Source organism: Orycteropus afer, unplaced genomic scaffold (genome assembly GCF_000298275.1).
Source record: "Orycteropus afer afer isolate SDZICR_OR568_19922 unplaced genomic scaffold, OryAfe1.0 scaffold00039, whole genome shotgun sequence".
Lineage (NCBI taxonomy): Eukaryota > Metazoa > Chordata > Mammalia > Tubulidentata > Orycteropodidae > Orycteropus > Orycteropus afer.
In genome coordinates, this window is record NW_006921626.1 from 15,607,672 (window position 1) to 15,628,245 (window position 20,574).

General features: G+C 32.4%; 1 protein-coding gene across 1 annotated transcript in view; it reads right to left on the reverse strand.

Moving 5' to 3' along the window:
* The window catches only part of CDC42BPA (CDC42 binding protein kinase alpha), a 774,086-nt gene that overhangs the window by 196,264 nt on the left and 557,248 nt on the right, over nt 1-20,574 (reverse strand). Inside the window, exon 12 of the mRNA XM_007936985.2 lies at nt 7,231-7,364. Coding sequence (XP_007935176.1) covers nt 7,231-7,364 — 134 coding nt within the window. The remainder of the gene's footprint in view (nt 1-7,230; nt 7,365-20,574) is intronic.

The window sequence follows — 20,574 nt, forward strand, 5'->3', positions numbered from 1 at the left end:
TTTCTTCCATTTGCTTTAGCTACCCTCCATTCAAGAGCAAGTTTCAGAGTCTCTTCTGACATCCATTTTGGTCTTTTCTGTCTTTTTACTGACCTTTTGCTTTCTTCATGCATGATGTTCTTGATGTCATCCCACAATTCCTCTGGTTTTCGGTCACTGGTGTTCAGTGAATCAAGTCTATTCTTTAGATGGGCTCTACATTCAGGTGGGATATAATCAAGGTCATATTTTGCCTCTTGTGGACTTGTTTTAATTTTCTTCAGCTTCAACTTTAACTTGCATATGAGCAGTTGACAGAAAATATCCTCAATGAAATTTAATTTTCCACACATGAAAACTCAGTAAATCTGAGCTCACAATACTAAATTCCAACCATTAGGAAAAAAAGCAAAAATAAAAACAAAACAAAAAAACACCATAATTAAATTGCAGAAATAACAAGCAATAGAAATAAATCTCAAAAGTACTTGGATATTAAAATGATCACATATAGATATAAAATTGCTATGTATGAAATGTCTGATGAAATGAAGAAGACACCATAAAAATGAGAAAATAACAACAACAACCAACAAAAAAAGACCAGGCAGATTTGTAAAAGAATATTACAGAAGTTTACCAAATAAAAAATATGTAACTGTTAAAATTAAAGACATGAATCTACCAATATAGGAGGTTCAACATTTATGAAGAAAAATAAAAATAAACCCAAACTCAAGAACTTTTTAAAAAATGAAACTATATAACACCAAGATCTTAAAAGAAATGAGTGAAAATTACAATAACCTTCCTTTAACCCCTTCACCAAAAAAGATAATTAGACATCTAAGAAGCAAGAATGGAAATAGAGACAGTAAAAAATATTTTCAAACAGATGAAAGAATAATTAATATTGTATATCCAGAAAGGTTACTTTCCAAGTATGAGGCTAAAATAATGACAACTTCATGTAAACAAAAATAACAGAGCTTTCCTTAACCAACTATGCACTAAAGGAACCTCGAAGTTTATTTAAGGAAAAAGAAAAATGATTTTAGAAGGGAGGTCTGATATGCAAGAAAGAATGGTGAGCTAAGAAATTTATAAACATGAATGTGACTATATCTTGTCAATATAAGATTATTCAAAATGTTTAATTTGTAGGGTAAATTAAAAAGATACAACTAAAATACTGGTCAATAACTATGTAAGTTGGGAAGAGGTAATCAGAGATAAAGGTCCATAAAGTGCTTGGGAGGGGGATTTAGGTTATAAAATCAGACTTTGTTAAATATGCATGGTAAAATTCAAGAGTAACTACCAAAAGATTATAAGTAGAGGGTAACCTGGGAACAAGAAAACAAATATAAAATCTAGAAAGGAGCAAAAGAGAAGCATAGAAAGAGCATGACAAATAGAAAGCAAAACGTAGAGATATGCCCATATACATTAGTAATCAAAACAAATATAAAATGGCTAAGCTTACCAGTTCAACACAAAGTTTGTTATACTGGATTAAGAAACAAAATTTAAACTTTAATACCAAAAAAGGTTAGGGAATGTCACTATACAATGATAAAAATCTTAATTCACTAGGAAGAAATACCTTTTTAAATGTTTGTACATTTCCTAATACAATGTAAAAGTACATTTAAAAATAACTGCTAGATTTTCAGGAAAAAAAATTGGTGAATAAATACATCACCATAAAGAGAAATCTTAATTTCTCAGTCACCAATAGAAAAACAGGTAGATAAAAAAAATAGTAAATATAAAGAAGATTTGAAGCTTTAATCAACCAGCTTCATATACAGAAGTGTGCATCAAATATTGGGAATGCATTTTCTTCTCAAGCATATACTGAACATTTAGAAATGGAATGATCTAGGTCATGAAGCAAGTCTCAGTTGGTTTCAAAGGGCAGAAGTTCTTTAATAACACTTCAATTAAGTTAGAAAGCAACAATAAAAAGATAAAACCCCATACACTGGAAATTTAAAACCACACTTAAATGTACTATCTATTAAAATGAAGGGATACAGTTAAAGTCAGACTTAGAGGGAAACGTATAGCCTGAAATATTTATATTGAAAGAAAAAAAAGGTTGACATTCAAATAAATCCACTTAAGTTAAAGATAGAACAACACAACATCTCCCCACCTCTCATATATGAGGAAAAGATAATAAAGAGCATATTTAATGAACTAGACATAAGATAATACCGGGGATTAACAAAGCCAAAAATTGTTTCTTTGAAAATAATAATGGGCAAACATCTGGGGAGATCAATCAAAGGAACAACCATGAATGCACAAAGAAACAGTAAAAGGCTATAACTACAAATCTAGATGAGATCAAAACACATAGTATGAGAATAATATATATATTATTAAAGTTATATATATATATGCCAGTATATTTTTTAACTTATGAAATGCTAAGATTCCTAGAAAAATACAACTTATCAAAACTGTTTTAAGAAGAAACAGAAAGTCCGAAGAGCCCTATAACAATTAAAGTAACTAAATCAACAGTTAATTAAATATTCCCATCTCCCCAGTGGTTGAGAAGAACCTCCAGGCCAGATGATTTTCGAGGTAAATTCTTTCAGCATTCCAAGAAACACAGCCTATGTCTTACACAAACATTGCAAGACATTAGAAAAGGAGGGAATGCTGCCCAACTCATTCTGAGGCCCATAAAATCTTCACATCAAATAATAGAAAAGTAAAGAAAAAAAATTTACAAGTCAATCACATTGATGAAGACAGATGTAAAAATCCTCAGCAAAACATCAGCAAGTCAATTACAGTGATATATAAAGTGGATAAGCATGAACTGTGGAACTGGATACTTTGTGCTGAAATTCTAGCTCCAGCACTTTCTTGTCGGTTACCCTGAACTAGTAGGTGTTCCTATGCTCAGCTTCACCATTTGTAAAATGAGAATAATAATAATAATAATAACAAACTCACAGTGCTTTTATGAAAATTAAATATTCTAATCTATAAAGCACTGAGAAAACACTGATCTTAAAACAGACATCAAAGAAGTGTTACCTGTACTATCATGTTATTATTTAGAAGATAAATACAGGCAATTTAGGTTTAAGCCAAAAATATGAAAGTGGTTTGACAGTAGAAAAAGTCTATAATGTAATTCAACCACACCAGCATATTAAAGAGTGACACTAATAAAATTATATAAACAAAATGTAGAAAATGATTTAACAAATTCAATACCCACTCTTGATTTTAAAAATGAGCAAAAAAGGAAGAGAGAGTAAACTTCTTTAACCTGATAAAAAGTATTTAGCAAAAAATTACAGGAAATGTCATTATTAGTGGTGAAATACTGGAAGAATTTTCTTTAAAATCATGAACAAGAGAAAGACACCTGCTACCACCACTTTTATTCAACACTGTACTGGAGTTTGTAGCCAATGCAGTAAGACAAAGAAAGAAAAGAAAGGCATAATGATCTAAAAGGAAGAATCAAAATTCTCATTATTTGCAGAAAACCAAAGAATCATAAAAATTAAGAGAGTTCAGCAATGTTGCTGGAACAAAATCAATACACAAAATTCATTAAGTGAACACTTTTTAAAGACATACATTTAATATATATTAATACATAGGACTAAAATTAATGAAAGGCAAATGAGAAATAAATACAATGTTATTAAAGAACATTTTAAAAGACTTTAAATAAATGGAGAGATATACTATGTTTATAAATAAAAAGACAGTGGGGTTGTAGAGAAATATTTTTGATTTTGCAGTTAGCGTTTTCTGAGAAAATATTACTAAAAATTGGGACCTGGACTAAAAGCAAGTCTTGAAAAATAATTTTGACTGATTCAGGTAGTGAGAAAAATTCAGAGATTTACTTCCTGGATGTATGTGTTTACATTTCAAGGGGTGTATATGTGAGTGATAAAACCCTGGACCATGGAGACATTCTAAGTTGTAGAGCTGGAGACTCTGCTCTTAAGTTTCTAGTGGAGTGATTTATTTACATTCCAAAGGACTGTAGTAAGAACCCAGGATCCTTTCCATTATGTTTCCAAGGAGACTCACTCAGAGCAGGGGTGTGGAAGGGAAGCAGCTGCCTCTCTTTTTTATATAAACTCCCAGTTTAATTGTGTGGGGATCCTCATCTACAATACAGACTCTCTGTGTAACAGGTTTTATCCATCTGGTTTTCGTTCTGTTCTTCCAGAGGTAAAAATGGGGCACGGGGGAGCTGTGTGGTTATTATTTGCTAGATGATAATTTGCTCTGCTCTAGAAACATTGTGTGCACATTCAGAATAATATTAATAAACACAGATACTAAAAACTTAAAGACTCAGTATGTAATGATGTCAAATCTCCTGCAACTGATCTATAGAATCAATATAATTTTAATTAAAATTCCATTACAGTTTTCAAAGAATACAGAGTAAAGAAACAGATACATACATATGGGAAAATGTGGTTTATGAAAGAGTGGTAACACTGCACATCACTGGGGAAAGGAGTGTCTATTTAGTAAATGAACAGCTGATTAGCCATATGATAGAAAACGGAAATTGCATCCTTGTCTCATATAATACAAAAGAATAAATTTCTGGTGGACTAAACTCAAATATGAAAGACCAAATTTTAACACTTTGAGATAAAAACAGAATTGCTTTACCTCAGATTTTTCATGCAAGCTGGCAAATGCACTAATCATAAAAATATTGATAAATTTGACTTCAATAAGACTTAAGCAAAAGATTTTTAAAAAAGTTTTTAAAAAGAAGGCACTAACTGGGAAGTGATATCTGTAACATACATAACTGACACAAGATTAATACTTCTAGAACTTTTTAAGAATTCTTACAAACCATTAAGAAAAAGACAACTCAAAAAGAAAAATGTACAAAGGATATTAAGAGGTATTTCACAAAAGAAGAAATATGAATGAATAGACAGACATAGGTAAAGATACTCAACCACAATAGTAATTAGAGAAATGCAAATTAAGATATCATAAAGTCTCATTTTTAGACCTGAAATACTGATTTAGAATAGATTAGCCAAAAACAATAAACCTGTTAATAGAAAGTATTGTTAAAACATAGAAACTCCAAGCCTAAATGGCTGGTCGGAGTGTAAACTGGCGTAACCACTAGAAAACAATTTGGTACTATTACATAAAATGGAATATTTGCATAGCCTATGAGCCAATTATTCTACTCCTAAGTGTGTGTGTCTGTGTATCAGCATACATGCTTAAGAATGCTCATAGCAGTATTGTTATAATGTCTATAAATTACAAACAACCTAAATATCTGTAAATAAAAAGTTAGATAAACTGTAGAATGTTCACATAATGGTATGTACTACAGCAATGAAAATGATGTGTTCTTATATGCATGAATCTTAGAAATACAATGTGGAATGAAAGAAGTAAATTTCAAAAGACCACATGTCATACCACTTTTACAAAGCTCAAAAATAATAACTAAGTAATATGTCATTTAGTGATATCTGTGATAATTTTTTATTTTTAAGTAAGAAATAATTAACATAAAATTCAGAATAGTGGTTTCTACTGGGAGGGAAGTAAGGAAAAAAGGATAGGAAATGACCATACAGGGTGATAGTACAAGATAGGTAATATTTTACTTCTTACGCTAGGGTTAGATTCAGAGGCATTCCTTTTATCATTGTCCTCCAACACTTGCATCATGTTATATTTATTCTTCTCTATGCAGCTAATGAAAAAATTTAAGAAAATTTAATATCCAATAGGATATTAAGCAAATCTCTTCATCTTCACTGGTATAATTTATCTCTTTTCACCACTACTTTCTTCTCAAAATATATTAAAAAAGGAATCTTACTATTTAAACTCATTAATAGTTGGAGAATTATTACAATAATAATTGTAGGATAATAATTGGAAAACTGTTACAATAAATATAGACATCATAGTTTCATCCTTATTATGATAATTGTGACAGAGTAATCCTACTACTGAATACAAAATAGTAATGACTCCTATTAGTATTATATTATTAAAGCAAATAGAACATCTTTTATACATGCCAAATATTAAATTGGCCATGAACTTAACTGGATCTATATACACATTGCTTGAAAATGCATTAAAAGAAGTAAAAATGAACTGATGTAATTCAGTCTTTGCAACTTTCTCTGTTAGTCCTTTAGTTTAGCACCATGAGCAAATGGTTCTTTATTGCATTTTTAATTCCCTCCATTTCTTTACTGGCAGTAAGATTTATAAATCTATCCTAGAAGAAATTCATTCTGTATTATCCATGTACTCTATATTATACCATTGAATATAATTTATACTAATCAATAAATCAATGATTTCTTGTTTACAAGTTGGCTAGTAACACAAATTTTTTTATTTGTTTACAGAAGCCACAGTAAATACAGCCTTTGGTTCAAGTATTTTTCTCTAGTTCTTGCATATTATTTACTCTATTGAGCTGTGTTAATGTGTTACAGTCTTCGCTATCAGTAAACTTAGTTGATGTTTATAATACTGTTATGTAAAATTCTTATGAAAATGATTAGCTTGCTTTTTCCATGCTGTTTTGAAAGATAAACTGCCATTAAAACCAGTTATCATTAAATCATTAAAGAAAATTTAGATTATAATCTTTTAATAATGTTCATAATCAGCAAGTTACAAAGCCTGTAATTTTTTCTATAGATGCTAAACAGATTCTCCTATCCCTTTATTTCTTTATAGTATTCCATTTTTAGTACAGTCATTTTTTAAATCAAGTACTTTACTAACTTTCTAAAAGAACACTAGATTCTGAGCTTTAAAGCTTCAAGAATGAAGTTTGTTCATCAGTAGTTACTAATCAAATTATTACACCAAAACAATTCTTAAAAAGCTCAAACCAATTTTTTAAAGATAAAATTTATAATACCAAAAAATAAATAAATAAATAAAAAATCCCTCCCAAAATCCGAAACTCAATGACATTGAGTCGGATCTGACTCATAGAGACCCCTCCTTGGGCTTCCGAGGTGGTATCACTACAGAAGTAGATTGCCCAATCTTCTTTCCCAGGAGGAGTAGCTGGTGGGTTTGAACCACCAGCCTTCTGATTAGCAGTCAAATGCCTTAGGCACTATGCCACCAGAACTTATTGTAATTCACTATTATTTTAAATATTCTAATTAAACAAGGTTAAGAATCCAGAAAAGACTTTACAATCTCTCTATATATTTTTACCTTATTTAGATCTTCCCTTTCTTGTTGTAATGCTTTGATTTGTTTTTCATAAGCCTTGATCTGTCTAAAAGCATCATCTAGTTCTCGCCTCACAGAATTAGCTTCTTCAAGTTGCTGTTCCAAATGACTTGATTCTAAAAACAAAAAACATTATTTCTTTTAACTCTTTGTATGAAAACAAATCCTTGAAACCAAAGTATGGTTGAAAGTAACTACATTTTTAAAAAGAGAAGTATTTTTGATTTTCTATTAGTTTTAATGACACCATATATCATTTTGAGTCATGACGAATGTATATTAATTCACTGTAAAGATGAATGGCTTATGCCAGTATTAAGATGCTTATGAGCAAAAATGCCTTACATATCTATCAGGAAAAAAGGCCATACTTCCCAAAATATCACGTTCAGAACCAATTAAAAACTTAAAACAAAAAAGAACAGATCCAACCAACCAAACAAAAAGACGTGTTTTTCCTATACTTGCTGAGCATCCTTGTGCTGATATTAGTCAAATTATAAAGATGATTTTGCTTCCAATATTGCATCTATTGTTGTGTTTTTGTTATTATACTTATATAAAAATATGGGTTGAAAATGATAAAAGATCACAGAGATTTAACTAGGCTAGTGAATTTCAAACTATGCTCTGTAAAACATGGCCAACATTAATTGAAGCATACAAGTGTGTACGTATATGTGCATGGTTACAAAATTCACCCAGCCCCATTTCAACCATGACACCTCTGCTTTTGTTTTATACAGTGTGCTTAAGATTTCATTTGAAGAATAAACTATGATTTATAAAATAAATGTTTGAAAACCTATGACACCTAGACAAGTCTTTCCATTTTTTAGATGCAATTTGCCTAAGGTTACATTTCTAAACAAGTGCCAGAGCTGAGACCAGGGATCAGAAATTCTTTCATTCACCTCTACAACTGAGAAGATAAGGTCATTAAACAATGCTTAACATTATTACTTCAGAAAAGCTATTATGAAACAAAATTATTACTTCTAACATATGCTTAAATAAAATTTAATAAAGTGATACTAAATGTTCCTGGCAACAAAAGTTAACAAGTTAAAGAAATGAGGTCAGTGAAAACAGAAAAATCTAAACACATTCATTGTTAATTCTGTTCTAAATACTTCGATTTTTACTACTTTTTAACCTGAAATAGCACCTACAGACAAGCCGCTGACATTCTTTAGGAGCCTGTTAGAAAAGCAGAAGCTTAGGCTCTACGCCAGACCTATTGATTCAGAATCTGTATTTTAACAAGCTACTCAGGCGGTTCTTTTACAGATCAAAGTGCAAGAATAAATGCACAAAGTATTAAGGATTGCTGAGTTTGATGCTTTCAATAAATGAAGTAGTGTTTATAACACACTGGTTCTACTGAGAAGAACATTTCATCTGTGTAGACCAGAACTGTAGTAGAAATACCACTTACATGGGTTAGTGTATCAGATACTAAATGGTTTTAGATTTTTTAAATGAAATAATTTACTGATTGATATTCAATACACTACATTTAAATATTTATTAAAATTTATTATATTAGATATCTTTAAAGTCTAGATACATTTATACTGGATAGCATAGTTTTTAACTTTTGAAAATATCTGCAAAGTTACAGTCAACTAATTTTCATTCTATCTTAACAGTAATAAAACAGTAACAAATGTTTTACTTAAAGATAGCTAAAGACCACAGGACCTGAGCGAAGTTCTTTATAATCTTAAAGACCATTAAGTGTTTAATCTTAAATTCAGAAAATTCCATTTTGCAATCGTTTTTAAAAATTTCAGCAATCCATGCAGGAATTTTTTGTTTATGCTGATTTCCTTTACTTTTAAATGATAGTTTTCTGTTATTTCAAGCTTTTAACAGTTTTAGGATTCTTTTACCAATTTCTAAAGTAGCTATTCGGTTCAAACCCACCAGCCACTCCTCGGAAGGAAGGTTGGGTAATCCTACTTCCGTAGTGATAACTGCCTCGGAAACCCAAGGAGGGGTCGCTAGGAGTCGGGGCCGACTGGATGGCAAACAACAACAACAAAGTAGCTATTAAATTGGATTGTAATTTCTAGTAACTAGGAGTCAAAATGTAGTATGTGAAGTAGCTGGCTTCTGTTACTTTCTGGTTCATTTTAATCATATTTATGGTTAAGCTGTATCAATTTGGAGTACTAGTATGATACACTCAGTAATTCTTTCTGAGTATGCTCACTTCCTTTCTGCTGCTTTGGAGGGTTCTTGTATAGCATGTTAAAATTTTTTGCAAATTGTTAATTCTTGATTTATCACAACTGTTCTTTGTCAGAAACAAAGCAAAACAAAAATAAGTATTTCATAAAATTTCTGCTTTTAAAGTCTATAGTAAACTATCACATGGAATAGCTTCAACAACTTTTAAGGTTGTTTTATTTCAGTATCATGTGAATTTCAGTTACACCCCCATCCATTTCACTTTGGCTGCTTTGTAATGGAGTTTTAAACAGAGAAATAGATGTAAGATTTCTGTATTTCTCATTCCAGACACTTTTTCAGATGCTTAAAAAGCTCAAAATGTTAATTTAAACAATATACTGTGAAGTATGAAAAGTACAAAAGAAAATTAACTGAATTAAGAAGTGTTGGAGAAGAGCAATAAGCAAAATAGATATAAAATCGTCCAATATGGAGAGAAGCACAACATCTGAAGCATTTGAAATATGTAAAAGTTTGAAGACATAAGCCTCAAATAAAATAAAATTCAAAACACACTAGATTCTGGCCAATGACAATAAAATGGCTAAGGTGGAGAAGCCTTAACTATTACTACAATTAATACTAAATTCAACTAAAACTCTAAAAGAATTTCTCAAAGATTATAAATATATTTCATGTGATATACTTAGTGGTAACATTTAGATTAAGTTATTAAAAATTAGTTTTAGTGAACAAGTAGAAAGAGCAGTACAGGGAAAGTGCATTAGTTTATTTTAACTAAATGGTTCTTAGCTTATGGCTGCTATAAAAATTCTGAAATTGAATCTGTTAGTAATGAGGATTGAATGAGTACCTAATACATACTAAGTAATTTTCTTTGCACTGTGTGGCATATTAGAGAAAAACAAGATGGTCTCTGTCTTGAAGGAGATACCAATCAAGTTAGAAAGAAAAGCGTAACATTCTTAAATTCACAAAGAAAATCAAATATAAATTGTGTGGTAGGGTATATAGGGTGCTACAGATATTGAGAGAAGTGCAAAGGGGGGAGCATAAAAAAAGTAGTATTCAAAGTGAAATACCAGTAAATTAGAAAGGAGCTAAGACTAGAGTCAAAGATAGGTTGTTAGAGTAATCAAGGAATAAATTTTCATAACATTTCCACTATGTTTCTATTCCTAAAGTAAGTGATAACTCTTCTGAGACATTAAATAATTTTACTTCAAATCTTAATGGGGGAAAGCAGGCTTCCCTGACCCCACTCACTAACTTGCATTACATAGGACTCTGTGTGTGTGTACACGCACATGCACTTTTGCAGGTATCAGAGAGAGAGAGAGAGAGAGAGAGAGAAAGTGTTAGTTACTTTACTTAGGGTTAGAGAAACAGTACACGCAGGCACAAACCAACCAACTCAGAATGTGGGTTAACAAGAACATTATATAAAAGCATTATATATAAAAAAAGTTTATTTTCATATATACAATTATTAAATGTGGATTTGAACTTTTTATTTTTGTCTAAAGACAGTCAACAAGTATGTACTGAGTGTCTGGTATATGATACCAGACATTCGCTTGGCACTGCAAATATAGAAGAAAGGAAAATAAGCTCTGTTGCTATCCTCTTAGAAGTTAGAGTCCACGAAAGCAGGAAAGCAGATATTAACAAGTAATTGTAAATAACTATGACTTTATTAAATTCTTCTAGGAATTTTTAAATATCAGGAAACAGTGCTGTAGGGAAAGACCAGATACAACATCATTAAGACTAAGTATCAGTTAGCACAAAGACCTTGCTTAAAAAGTATCTAGAAAAACATGTGATCAAAGCTGTTCTGAAAACATTTTTTTTTTCTTTAGAGTCAGAAATCCTCATCAGGTTAATTCTTAGGGGAGTCTGCTTTATCTCTAGCTCTTATGTCAAAATATTTAAAATAGCTTGCATCTAATGATGAAACCACTAATCTTTTAGTAAGCAGTCACGTACTTAATTAACCATTGTGCAACCAAGACTCCTTTCATACACAGCAGCAACTCAAATATTTGTTTATGGATTGAATTAAGAATGAATGAATGAATGACATGGAAGAGATGGAATGGAACTGGGGACATCAGTAAGACTAAAATCACAAAAAGAGAGTGCTTTGGAAGTTAAGAACAGTAAAAAAGAGAATTTACTCTTTCTTTCTACATTATTTTACTACTCTATCCCACCCCTTAGAATGGTGACAAACAGCTAATACAGAGGAGTCCAGAAGTGTTGAATTTAGGAAGAAGATGCAGGTAAGGTAAAAGAAGGCAATCACATTCAATGGGAGTTTATGGTAACTAATATCCCCAATTAGGGTAAGTGTTCGCAGGGGCCATTTATTTGTATGTAAAGAATGATAATTTATTGGGAATTGCCTCAACAGATGAAATGTTACAGCCATTATGTTTCCCATAACTTTATATACTTCCCATACTTTTTGGTTACTTAAAATGATTTTTACCTATAGGACTTGAAACATTAAATATTAAAAAAAAGTAATCTATCCTTTTGTTCTTGAATAAATATTAATACAAAACAGATTGCTTCAATATGTGCTTAGATATTCATTCACGAAATATTTCTCAATGTGTTCTGAGGACTAAGGAAAAACTGATAAACTAGTTATCATTTTCCATAACAAAATTATTTATAAATTAGTAAATAGGCAGTTATAAACATGTCATAAATTACTTTGGAATAAAAACAGAGATTAATAGTAGCCTAAAGGAAAGCTACCTTAGGGAAAGATTTCTCAGAAAAGATTTCCAAGAAGTGATGTTGTATTCATTCACTCATACATTCAAGTAATGAATACTGTTTTATGTTATTTTTACATGTCATGATTATTACAGGGATATGCTGTTGTTGACTCTGACTCACAGTGATCCTATTATAGAACCGAACAAAACACTGTCTGGTTCTGTGCCTCCTGACAATTGCTGACATGCTTGAGCTCACTACTGCAGCCACTGTGTCAATCCATTTTGTTCAGGGTCTTCTCCTTTTTAACTTTTTGTACATTCCACATTCTGATCATTTAAAAAATGTTTGCAGCTGTTTCTTCCCATTTTGAGTTGTGCCTCATCAGCAAAGGAAGGTCCCGAAAGCTTTACTCTATCTACATCATTAAGGTCCACTCTACTTTGAGGAGCCAGCTCTTGCCTAGTTGTATTTTCAGTGCCTTCCAACCTAAGGGGCTCATCTTTGGACACTATATCAGACAATGTTTCACTGCTATTCATAAAGTTTTCCAGTAATATATCCAACAGTGTTTCACAGCTATTCATAAGATTTTTCAGTGGCCAGGTTTTTCAGAAGTGGATGGCCCTGTCCTTCTTCCCAGTCTGTCTTCGTCTGGAAACTCCACTGAAACCTATTCACCATGAGCAACCCTGCCTGTATTTGAAATATTCATGTCATAGCTTCTAGCTTCATAGTAACAAATAAGCCACCACAGTATTTCAAACTAGCAGATGAGCAGTGGACTTGGGATATAGCAATGAATAAAATAGTTAAAATCTCTGTTTTGAAGGAGCTTATATGCTAGTGGTGAGGTGAGACACAACACACATAAAAAGTACATCAGTGATAAGAAGTGCTACAAGATAAGTAAAAGTTAGCCAGATAAAGAATGTTACCAGCAATTAAACAAACAAAAAAAAGTTGTAACAAAAATAAGAAAAAATGAGACCAATAAGCTATGTGAAAGACCTGGAGGAGGTACATTAGGTAGAAGAGCTCTGGTAGCATAGTGCCTAAGGCACTTGACTGCTAACCAGAAGGCTGGCGGTTCAAACCCACCAGCCACTCCTCAGAAGGAAGGTTGGGCAATCTACTTCCGTAGTGATATCGCCTCGGAAACCCAAGGGAGGGGTCGCTATGAGTCGGCGCCAACTCGAAGGCACATAACAACAACAAAAGCAGTTTAGTGTGGCTGGAATTTACAGTGTGTGAAGGAGTATAACAAAAAATGAAGCTGGAGAGGTAAATACATGCACGATAATGAAGGATCTTGATATCAGAATTGAGGGATTTATCCTGGAGGCAATGGAATCGCTTGATGGGATTTAAGTATATATATATATATGTTGAAGCTGTGATCTGATCAGATATACATTTTAAAAGTTTACTCTGGGGACTTCTGCTTTTGGGAATATGTTGTTGTTATGTGCCGTCGAGTCGGCCCCAACTCATAGCGACCCCTCCTTGGGTTTCCGAGGCAGTATCACTACGGAAGTAGGATTGCCCAACCTTCCTTTCGAGGAGTGGCTGATGGGTTTGAACCGCCAGCCTTCTGGTTAATAGGTATATTTTTCCTCATTCCTTGTACAACTAAAAACCCTGGACATTATATATAAAATAAATATAAGATGATTCTGAAAGGTGAAGAGACAAAGGCTTACTGACTAGGGACCTTGAGACCCAAAGAAGAACACAGCGGTGAGTTCCTTGGATTTTGTTTTTACCATATATGTGCCAGACTTGGAGTTAAGGAAGTAAATAACCTGAAAACATCAACAGGTGCAAAGAAAAAGAAATCAACAACAACTGCTCTCTCTAACTAAAGGATGAGAAAAGGGAACAAAGACTTTTAGATAATAATGTAAAGTGAGGTAAGAATGCTGTATTTCACTCAAATTGTTAAAATGATGACATACTATCTACAGCAATCACAAAAAACTATACAAAAAGATATATTCAGAAACAATATAGATTAATCAAAATATAATTCTAAAAAATGTTCAAATAACCAAAGGCAGTAAGAAAAAAGAACATGGAGAAATAAAAAACAAAGGAAAAAAACAAAATAAAAATAAAAGGTTAAGCTTTAACATTTCATTAATTAAATAATAATGGTATAAATATACCAATTAAAAGAAATAGCTTGGCCAAAATAAAAAACATGAACCAATACAAATGCCCAAAAAGCACACACAAAAAGATGCTCATTGTGATTCATTATCTGGGAGATTCAAGCTTCTTTGAATGTAAAATGGTACAACCACTATGGAAAACACTGGCAGTTCCTCAAAAACTTAAACATGGATTTGCTGTAAGACCAAGCAATTCCATACCTAGGTATACACCCCCCAAAATTATAAACAGATATTCAAGCAAATACTTGTGTATGAATGTTCACAGCAGCACTATTCAAAATAACCACCAAGTAGGAAAATAATAAATGTCTATCAACAGATAAATGGATAAACAAAGTATTGCATATCTATACATTGGAATATTATTCAGAAATAAAAAGAAATGAATTACTGATACATAAATGAATCTTAGAATGCAAGGCTAAGTGAAAGAAACCAGACACTAAAGGCCACAGAATATGTGACTCCATTTAAGAGAATTGTACAGAATAGTAAAATCCACAGAAACAGAAAGATTAGTAGTTATCAGGGATTGAGGAAAGAGGGGAATACTTAATGGGTACAGGATTTCAATTTGGGGTAATGAAAATTTATTGGAATCAGGGAGATGTAATGGTTGTACAACAAAGTGAATGTATTAAATGCCACTGAGATGTATTTTTTACATGATTAATTTTATATGAATTTCAAAAACGCTATCTAGACAATTCAGTCACATGGTTTATATTTAAATACACCCAATCACACTTTAGATTGCAAAATTTCAAAATTAAAATAAAAGTACTTTTCAAATCTGATTAAAGCTGTTGTTGTTAGGTGTGGTGTAGTCGGCTGATTCATAGAAACCCCATGCACAACAGAACAAAACACTGCCCAGTCCTGCTGCACCAGCCTCACAATTCTTGCTATACCTGAGTCTATTGTTATAGCCACTGTGTCAAATCCATCTAATTGAGGGCCTTCCCCTTTTTTTGCTAACCCTCCACTTGACCAAGAATGATATCCTTCTCTAGGGAATGGTCCTTTCTGAAAACATGACCAAAGTAGGTGAGGTGAAGTCTGGCCATTCTCTCTTCCAAGCAGCATTCCAGTTGCACTTTCTCCAGGATAGATATCTTAGTTCTTCTGGCAGTCCATTGTACCTTCAGTATTCTTTGCCAACACCACAACTCAAAACTATCCATTCTTCTTTGGTTTTCCTTATTCATTGTCCAACTCTCAGATGCATATGAGGCTACTGCAAACACCATGGCTTGGGTTAGGCACACCTTAAGTCTTTAAAGAGACATCTTTGCTCTTCATCACTTGAAAGAGGTCTTTTGCAGCACATATGCCCAGTGCAATACATTGTCTGACTTCTTGACTGCTGCTTCCATTGGTGTTGATTGTGGAACCAAGCAACATGAAATCTTGGACTTCAATCTTTTCTCTATTTATCGTGATGCTGCTTATTGGTAGTTGTGAGAATTTTCATTTTGTTTATGTTGAGGTGTAATCCATACTGCAGACTATAGTCTTTAATCTTCATCAGTAAGTGCTTCAAGTCATCTTCACTTACAACAAGCAAGGTGGTGTTGTCTGCACATTGCAGGTTGTTAATGAGTCTTCTGCTAATCCTAATAATGCATTGTTTATATAGTACATCTTCTTGGATTATGTGTTCAGCATACAGATTGAATAAGTATGGTGAAAAGACATAACCCTGATACACTACCTTCCTGATTTTAAACCATGCAGTATTCCCTTGTTCTGTTCTGACAGCCTCCTGGTCTATATACAAGTTCCTCATAAGTACAATTGTGTTCTGGAATTCCTATTCTTCTTAAAGTTATCCATAATTTGTTATTATCCACACAGTTGAATACTTTTGCATAGTCAATAAAACACAAGTAAACATCTTTCTGGTATTCTCTGCTTTCAGCCAAAGTCCATCTGACATCAGAAATGATATCCCTCATTCCACATCTTCTTCTGAATCCACTTTGCATTTCTGGAAGTTCTCAGTCAATATACTGCTACAACTGGTTTTGAATGATCTTCAGCAAGATTTTACTGTGTGTGATATTAATGATATTATTTGATAATTTCCACACTCTGTTGGATGACTTTTCTTTGGAATGGATACAATTATGGATCTCTTCCAGTAAACTGTCCACGTAGTTGTCTTCCAAATTTCTTGGCATAGATGAGTGAGTGCCTCCAGGGCAGTACCTGTTTGTTGAAACATCTCAATGGGTATTTTGTTAACCCCTGGAGCCTTGTTTTTTGCTAATTCCTTTAGTGCAGCTTCAACTTCTTCTTTCAGTACCACTGGTTCTTGATCATATGCCACTTCCTGAAATAGATGAACATCGACCAATTCCCATTTGTACGATGATGACTCTGTGTATTCCTTCCATCTTCTTTTGATGCTTCCTCCATCATTCAATATTTTGCCCATAGACTCTTTCAATACTGCAACTTGAGGCTTGAATTTTTTCTTCTGTTCTTTCAGCTTAAGAAATGTAAAGTGTGTTCTTCCCTTTAGGTTCTGTAACTCTAGGTGTTTGCACATTTCATTATAATAATTGACTATGTCTTCTTGAGCTTCTCTTTGAAATCTTCTGTTCAGCTCTTTTATCTTGTCATTTCTTCCATTTGCTTTAGCTACTCTCCGATCAAGAGCAAGTTTCAGAATCTTTTCTGACATCCATTTTGGTCTTTTCTTCCATTCTTGTCTTTTTAATGACCTTTTGTTTTCTTCATGTATGATGTTCTTCATGTCATCCCACAATTCCTCTGAGGTTCAGTCACTGGTGTTCAATATGTCAAAGCAGTCATCACAGAATAGCAAAATTGTACATGTAGCAATAGGTAAGATTTTTCTTACTAAGCATTAAGTGTTTTTTAGAATTTATTTTTGGTAAAACCATACACAGTAAAACTTACAGCAATTTAACAATCTACATGTATAATTCCATGACACTGGTTACATTCTTCAAGTTGTGCCACCATTCTCACTATGTACTAAGTGTTATGCAAATGGGACTAGTCATAACAGAAATTACTTATTAAATATTTAAAATAAAGGGGAAAAGAATATTCAAGACTTTGAAAATTTCCTTTAGCTGATAATGGCTATAGTCTTTAATCTTCTAAATATTTATTTATTTCTAAATATTATTTTTATTTCATAAAAAAATAGTTTCCAAAAGCTACACATTAAACTTAAATGTGTTAGCTATGAACAGTATTAAAACAACACAAAATTTTTTCAATTTAAACTAATGTTCAAGAGTTGCAAAATGTAAAGTTTAAAAAAACTAAAGTAAATTACAAAAAAAGAAATGACCCAATTATATGCTGTTTATACACAAAAGAAAACTACCATGTTGTTGTTGTTATGTGCCATCAAGTCAGACCTGATTCATAGCAACCCCTCCTTGGGTTTCTGAGGCAGTATCACAACGGAAGTAGATTGCCCCATCTTCCTCTGAGGAGTGGCTAGTGGGTTTGAACCGCCAGCCTTCTGGTTAGCAGTCAAGTGCCTTAGGCATTACGCTACCAGAGCTCCGTAAATATGTACTTGATAGACCATGTCCTGGACAATAAAACAAACATGTACAAATTTAAAAGAAGTGAAATAATACAGAGTGTGTCTTCTAACCAAATGGAATCAAACAAGAAATTGATAATAGAAAGAGAATGGAAAATTCTCTAAATATTTGGAAACTAAATGACACACAACTAAATAATCCATGGGTCAAAGAGGAGGGCTTTAAAATAAATAAATAGAAATAAAAAAAAAATTGAACTAAATTAAAATGAAAAAAATTATCAAAATTTTATGGAGCACAACTAAAACAATGCTGAGAGGGAAATTTATAGCACTAAATAAATACAATGCAAAGAGCAAAAGTCTCAGATTGATAATCTAAGATTCTTACCTCAAGAAACTAAGGTTGAGAGCAAAATCTAGATATGACTAATGATGGTAACTGTACAACATGATGAATACAATTAATGCCCTAAATTGTACATGTAAAGAATGTAGAAATGGCAAATGTTTCGTTACATACATATTTATCACAACTAAAATAAGAAAAGCAAACAAGAACTTGGGAGGTGTGTGTGGGGTGTGTGTGGAGAAAAAGCAAATAAACCCAAAAGCAAATAGAAAGAAGAAAATTATAAAAATAAGAGCAAAAGTCAATAAAACTGATAACTAAAAAAATAATAAAGCAAAAAGCTGTGTTTTTTAAACAATTAACAAAATTGACAAATGAGAGAGAGAGAAAGAAGGCACAAATGACAAAAATCTGGCATATAAAGGATATTTCTATAGACCATGCAGATATCAAAAGGAGTATCAGGAGGTATTCTACACAAATAAATATGCTAACAGAGAAAATAGACTACCTTCCTCGAAAAATCAACTCATTTGAAATAGATAATTTGACTAGCCCTATAGCAGAAGAATGGAAGCTCTGATAGTGTAGTTCCTAAGACACTTGACTGCTAACCAGAAGGCTGGCAGTTCAAACCCACCAGCCACTCCTCGGAAGGAAGGCTGGGCAATCTACTTCCGTGGTGATCTGCCTCAGAAACCCAAGGAGGGGTCGCTATGAGTCAGGTCCGACTTGACGGCACATAACAACATAGCAGAAGAAAAGACCTAATCATCTGCTCCTATGAAGATTACAGCCCAGGAAACCTTTTAGAGCAGTTCTACTCTGTCTCATTAGTGTTGCTGTGAGTTAGAATTGAATTGATGGCATATAACAATAACAATTAAGGAAACTGATTTTGCAATTTAAAAATACCATTACCAAAATCTCTAGGCTCAGATGGTTTCACTGGGAGAATCTACTAAACATTTACAGAATTAACATCAACTCTACATAATCTTTCCAGAAAACAGAAGAGAAGGGAAAACACTGCAACTCATTTGATGAAGGTAATATTATGTTAATAATAAAAACCACACAAAAAGCACACACACACAAAGAAAACTAAAGACCAATATCCTTCATGAATATGAATGCCAAAATCCTTAACAAAATATCAGGAAGAGAATTCAGCAATATATAAAAATATGGATATACTATGAAAAGTAGGGTTTACTCCAGGCATGGAGGCTGGTTAAATAAGTGATAATCTATCAGTCAATGTAATCCACCATATAAACAGAATAATTAAAGAAAAAGAATCACAGGATCGTATCAATGAAGAAAAAGTATATGATCAACTTCAACATCCATTTATTACAGAAACCTTAAAAATAAAAAAGAAGGGAGAACTTCCAAACTCGACACGACACAAAGCATTTATGAAAAACCTATAGCTAATATTATATTAACAGTAAATGAATGCTTTTCCTCCTAATACTGGGAACAAATCCAAGTTCATTTTCACCAGTTTTACTCAATATGGTGCTACAAGGTCTATTCAGTAATAATAAGACAAGAAAAAGAAAAAAACATACGGATCATAGAGGAAAAAACAGAATTGTTTCCATTTGTAGATGACATGCTGTTACGTAGAAAATCTCAAGGAATCTACAAAAAATCCATGGAGAACTAATAAGTGAGTTCAGCAAGTCTGCAGGACACAAGATAAACATACAGGAAATCAACTACATTTCTATATACTAGCAATACATGAACACCAAAATTAAAATACAATACCATTTGCAAAAGCTAAAAAACAAAAATACTTAGGTGTAAATCTAACAAAACATGTACAAAACTTGTATGCTGAAAACTATGTAATGCTGATGAAAGACATTAAAGATCATCTAATTTAATGCTGACATCTACCATGTTCATGATTGAAAGACTCAACTTAGTAAAGATGTAATTTCTTCCCAAATTGACACACAGGTTTAATACAATTCCTACCAAAATCCTAGCACAATTTACTCTGCAGATACAGAGAAGATTATTTTAAAATTTATATAGAAATTTAAAGGAACCAAAATAGTTAAAACAATTTTGACAAAGAAGAATAAATTAAGTCTCGATTTGAGACTTAATGATGTTCAGTAATCAAGACTATGCAGTATGAGAGAAAGAAGTCACAAACCAATGCACAAGAATAGAAAACCAAGAACTAGATTCACACAAATATGCCCAAAATTTCTGACAAAAATGCAAAAATAGTTCAATAGTAGAAAGCTGGCCTTTTCAACAAATAGTGGTGGGGCAACTGGGGATCCACAGGTAAGAATATGAACCTC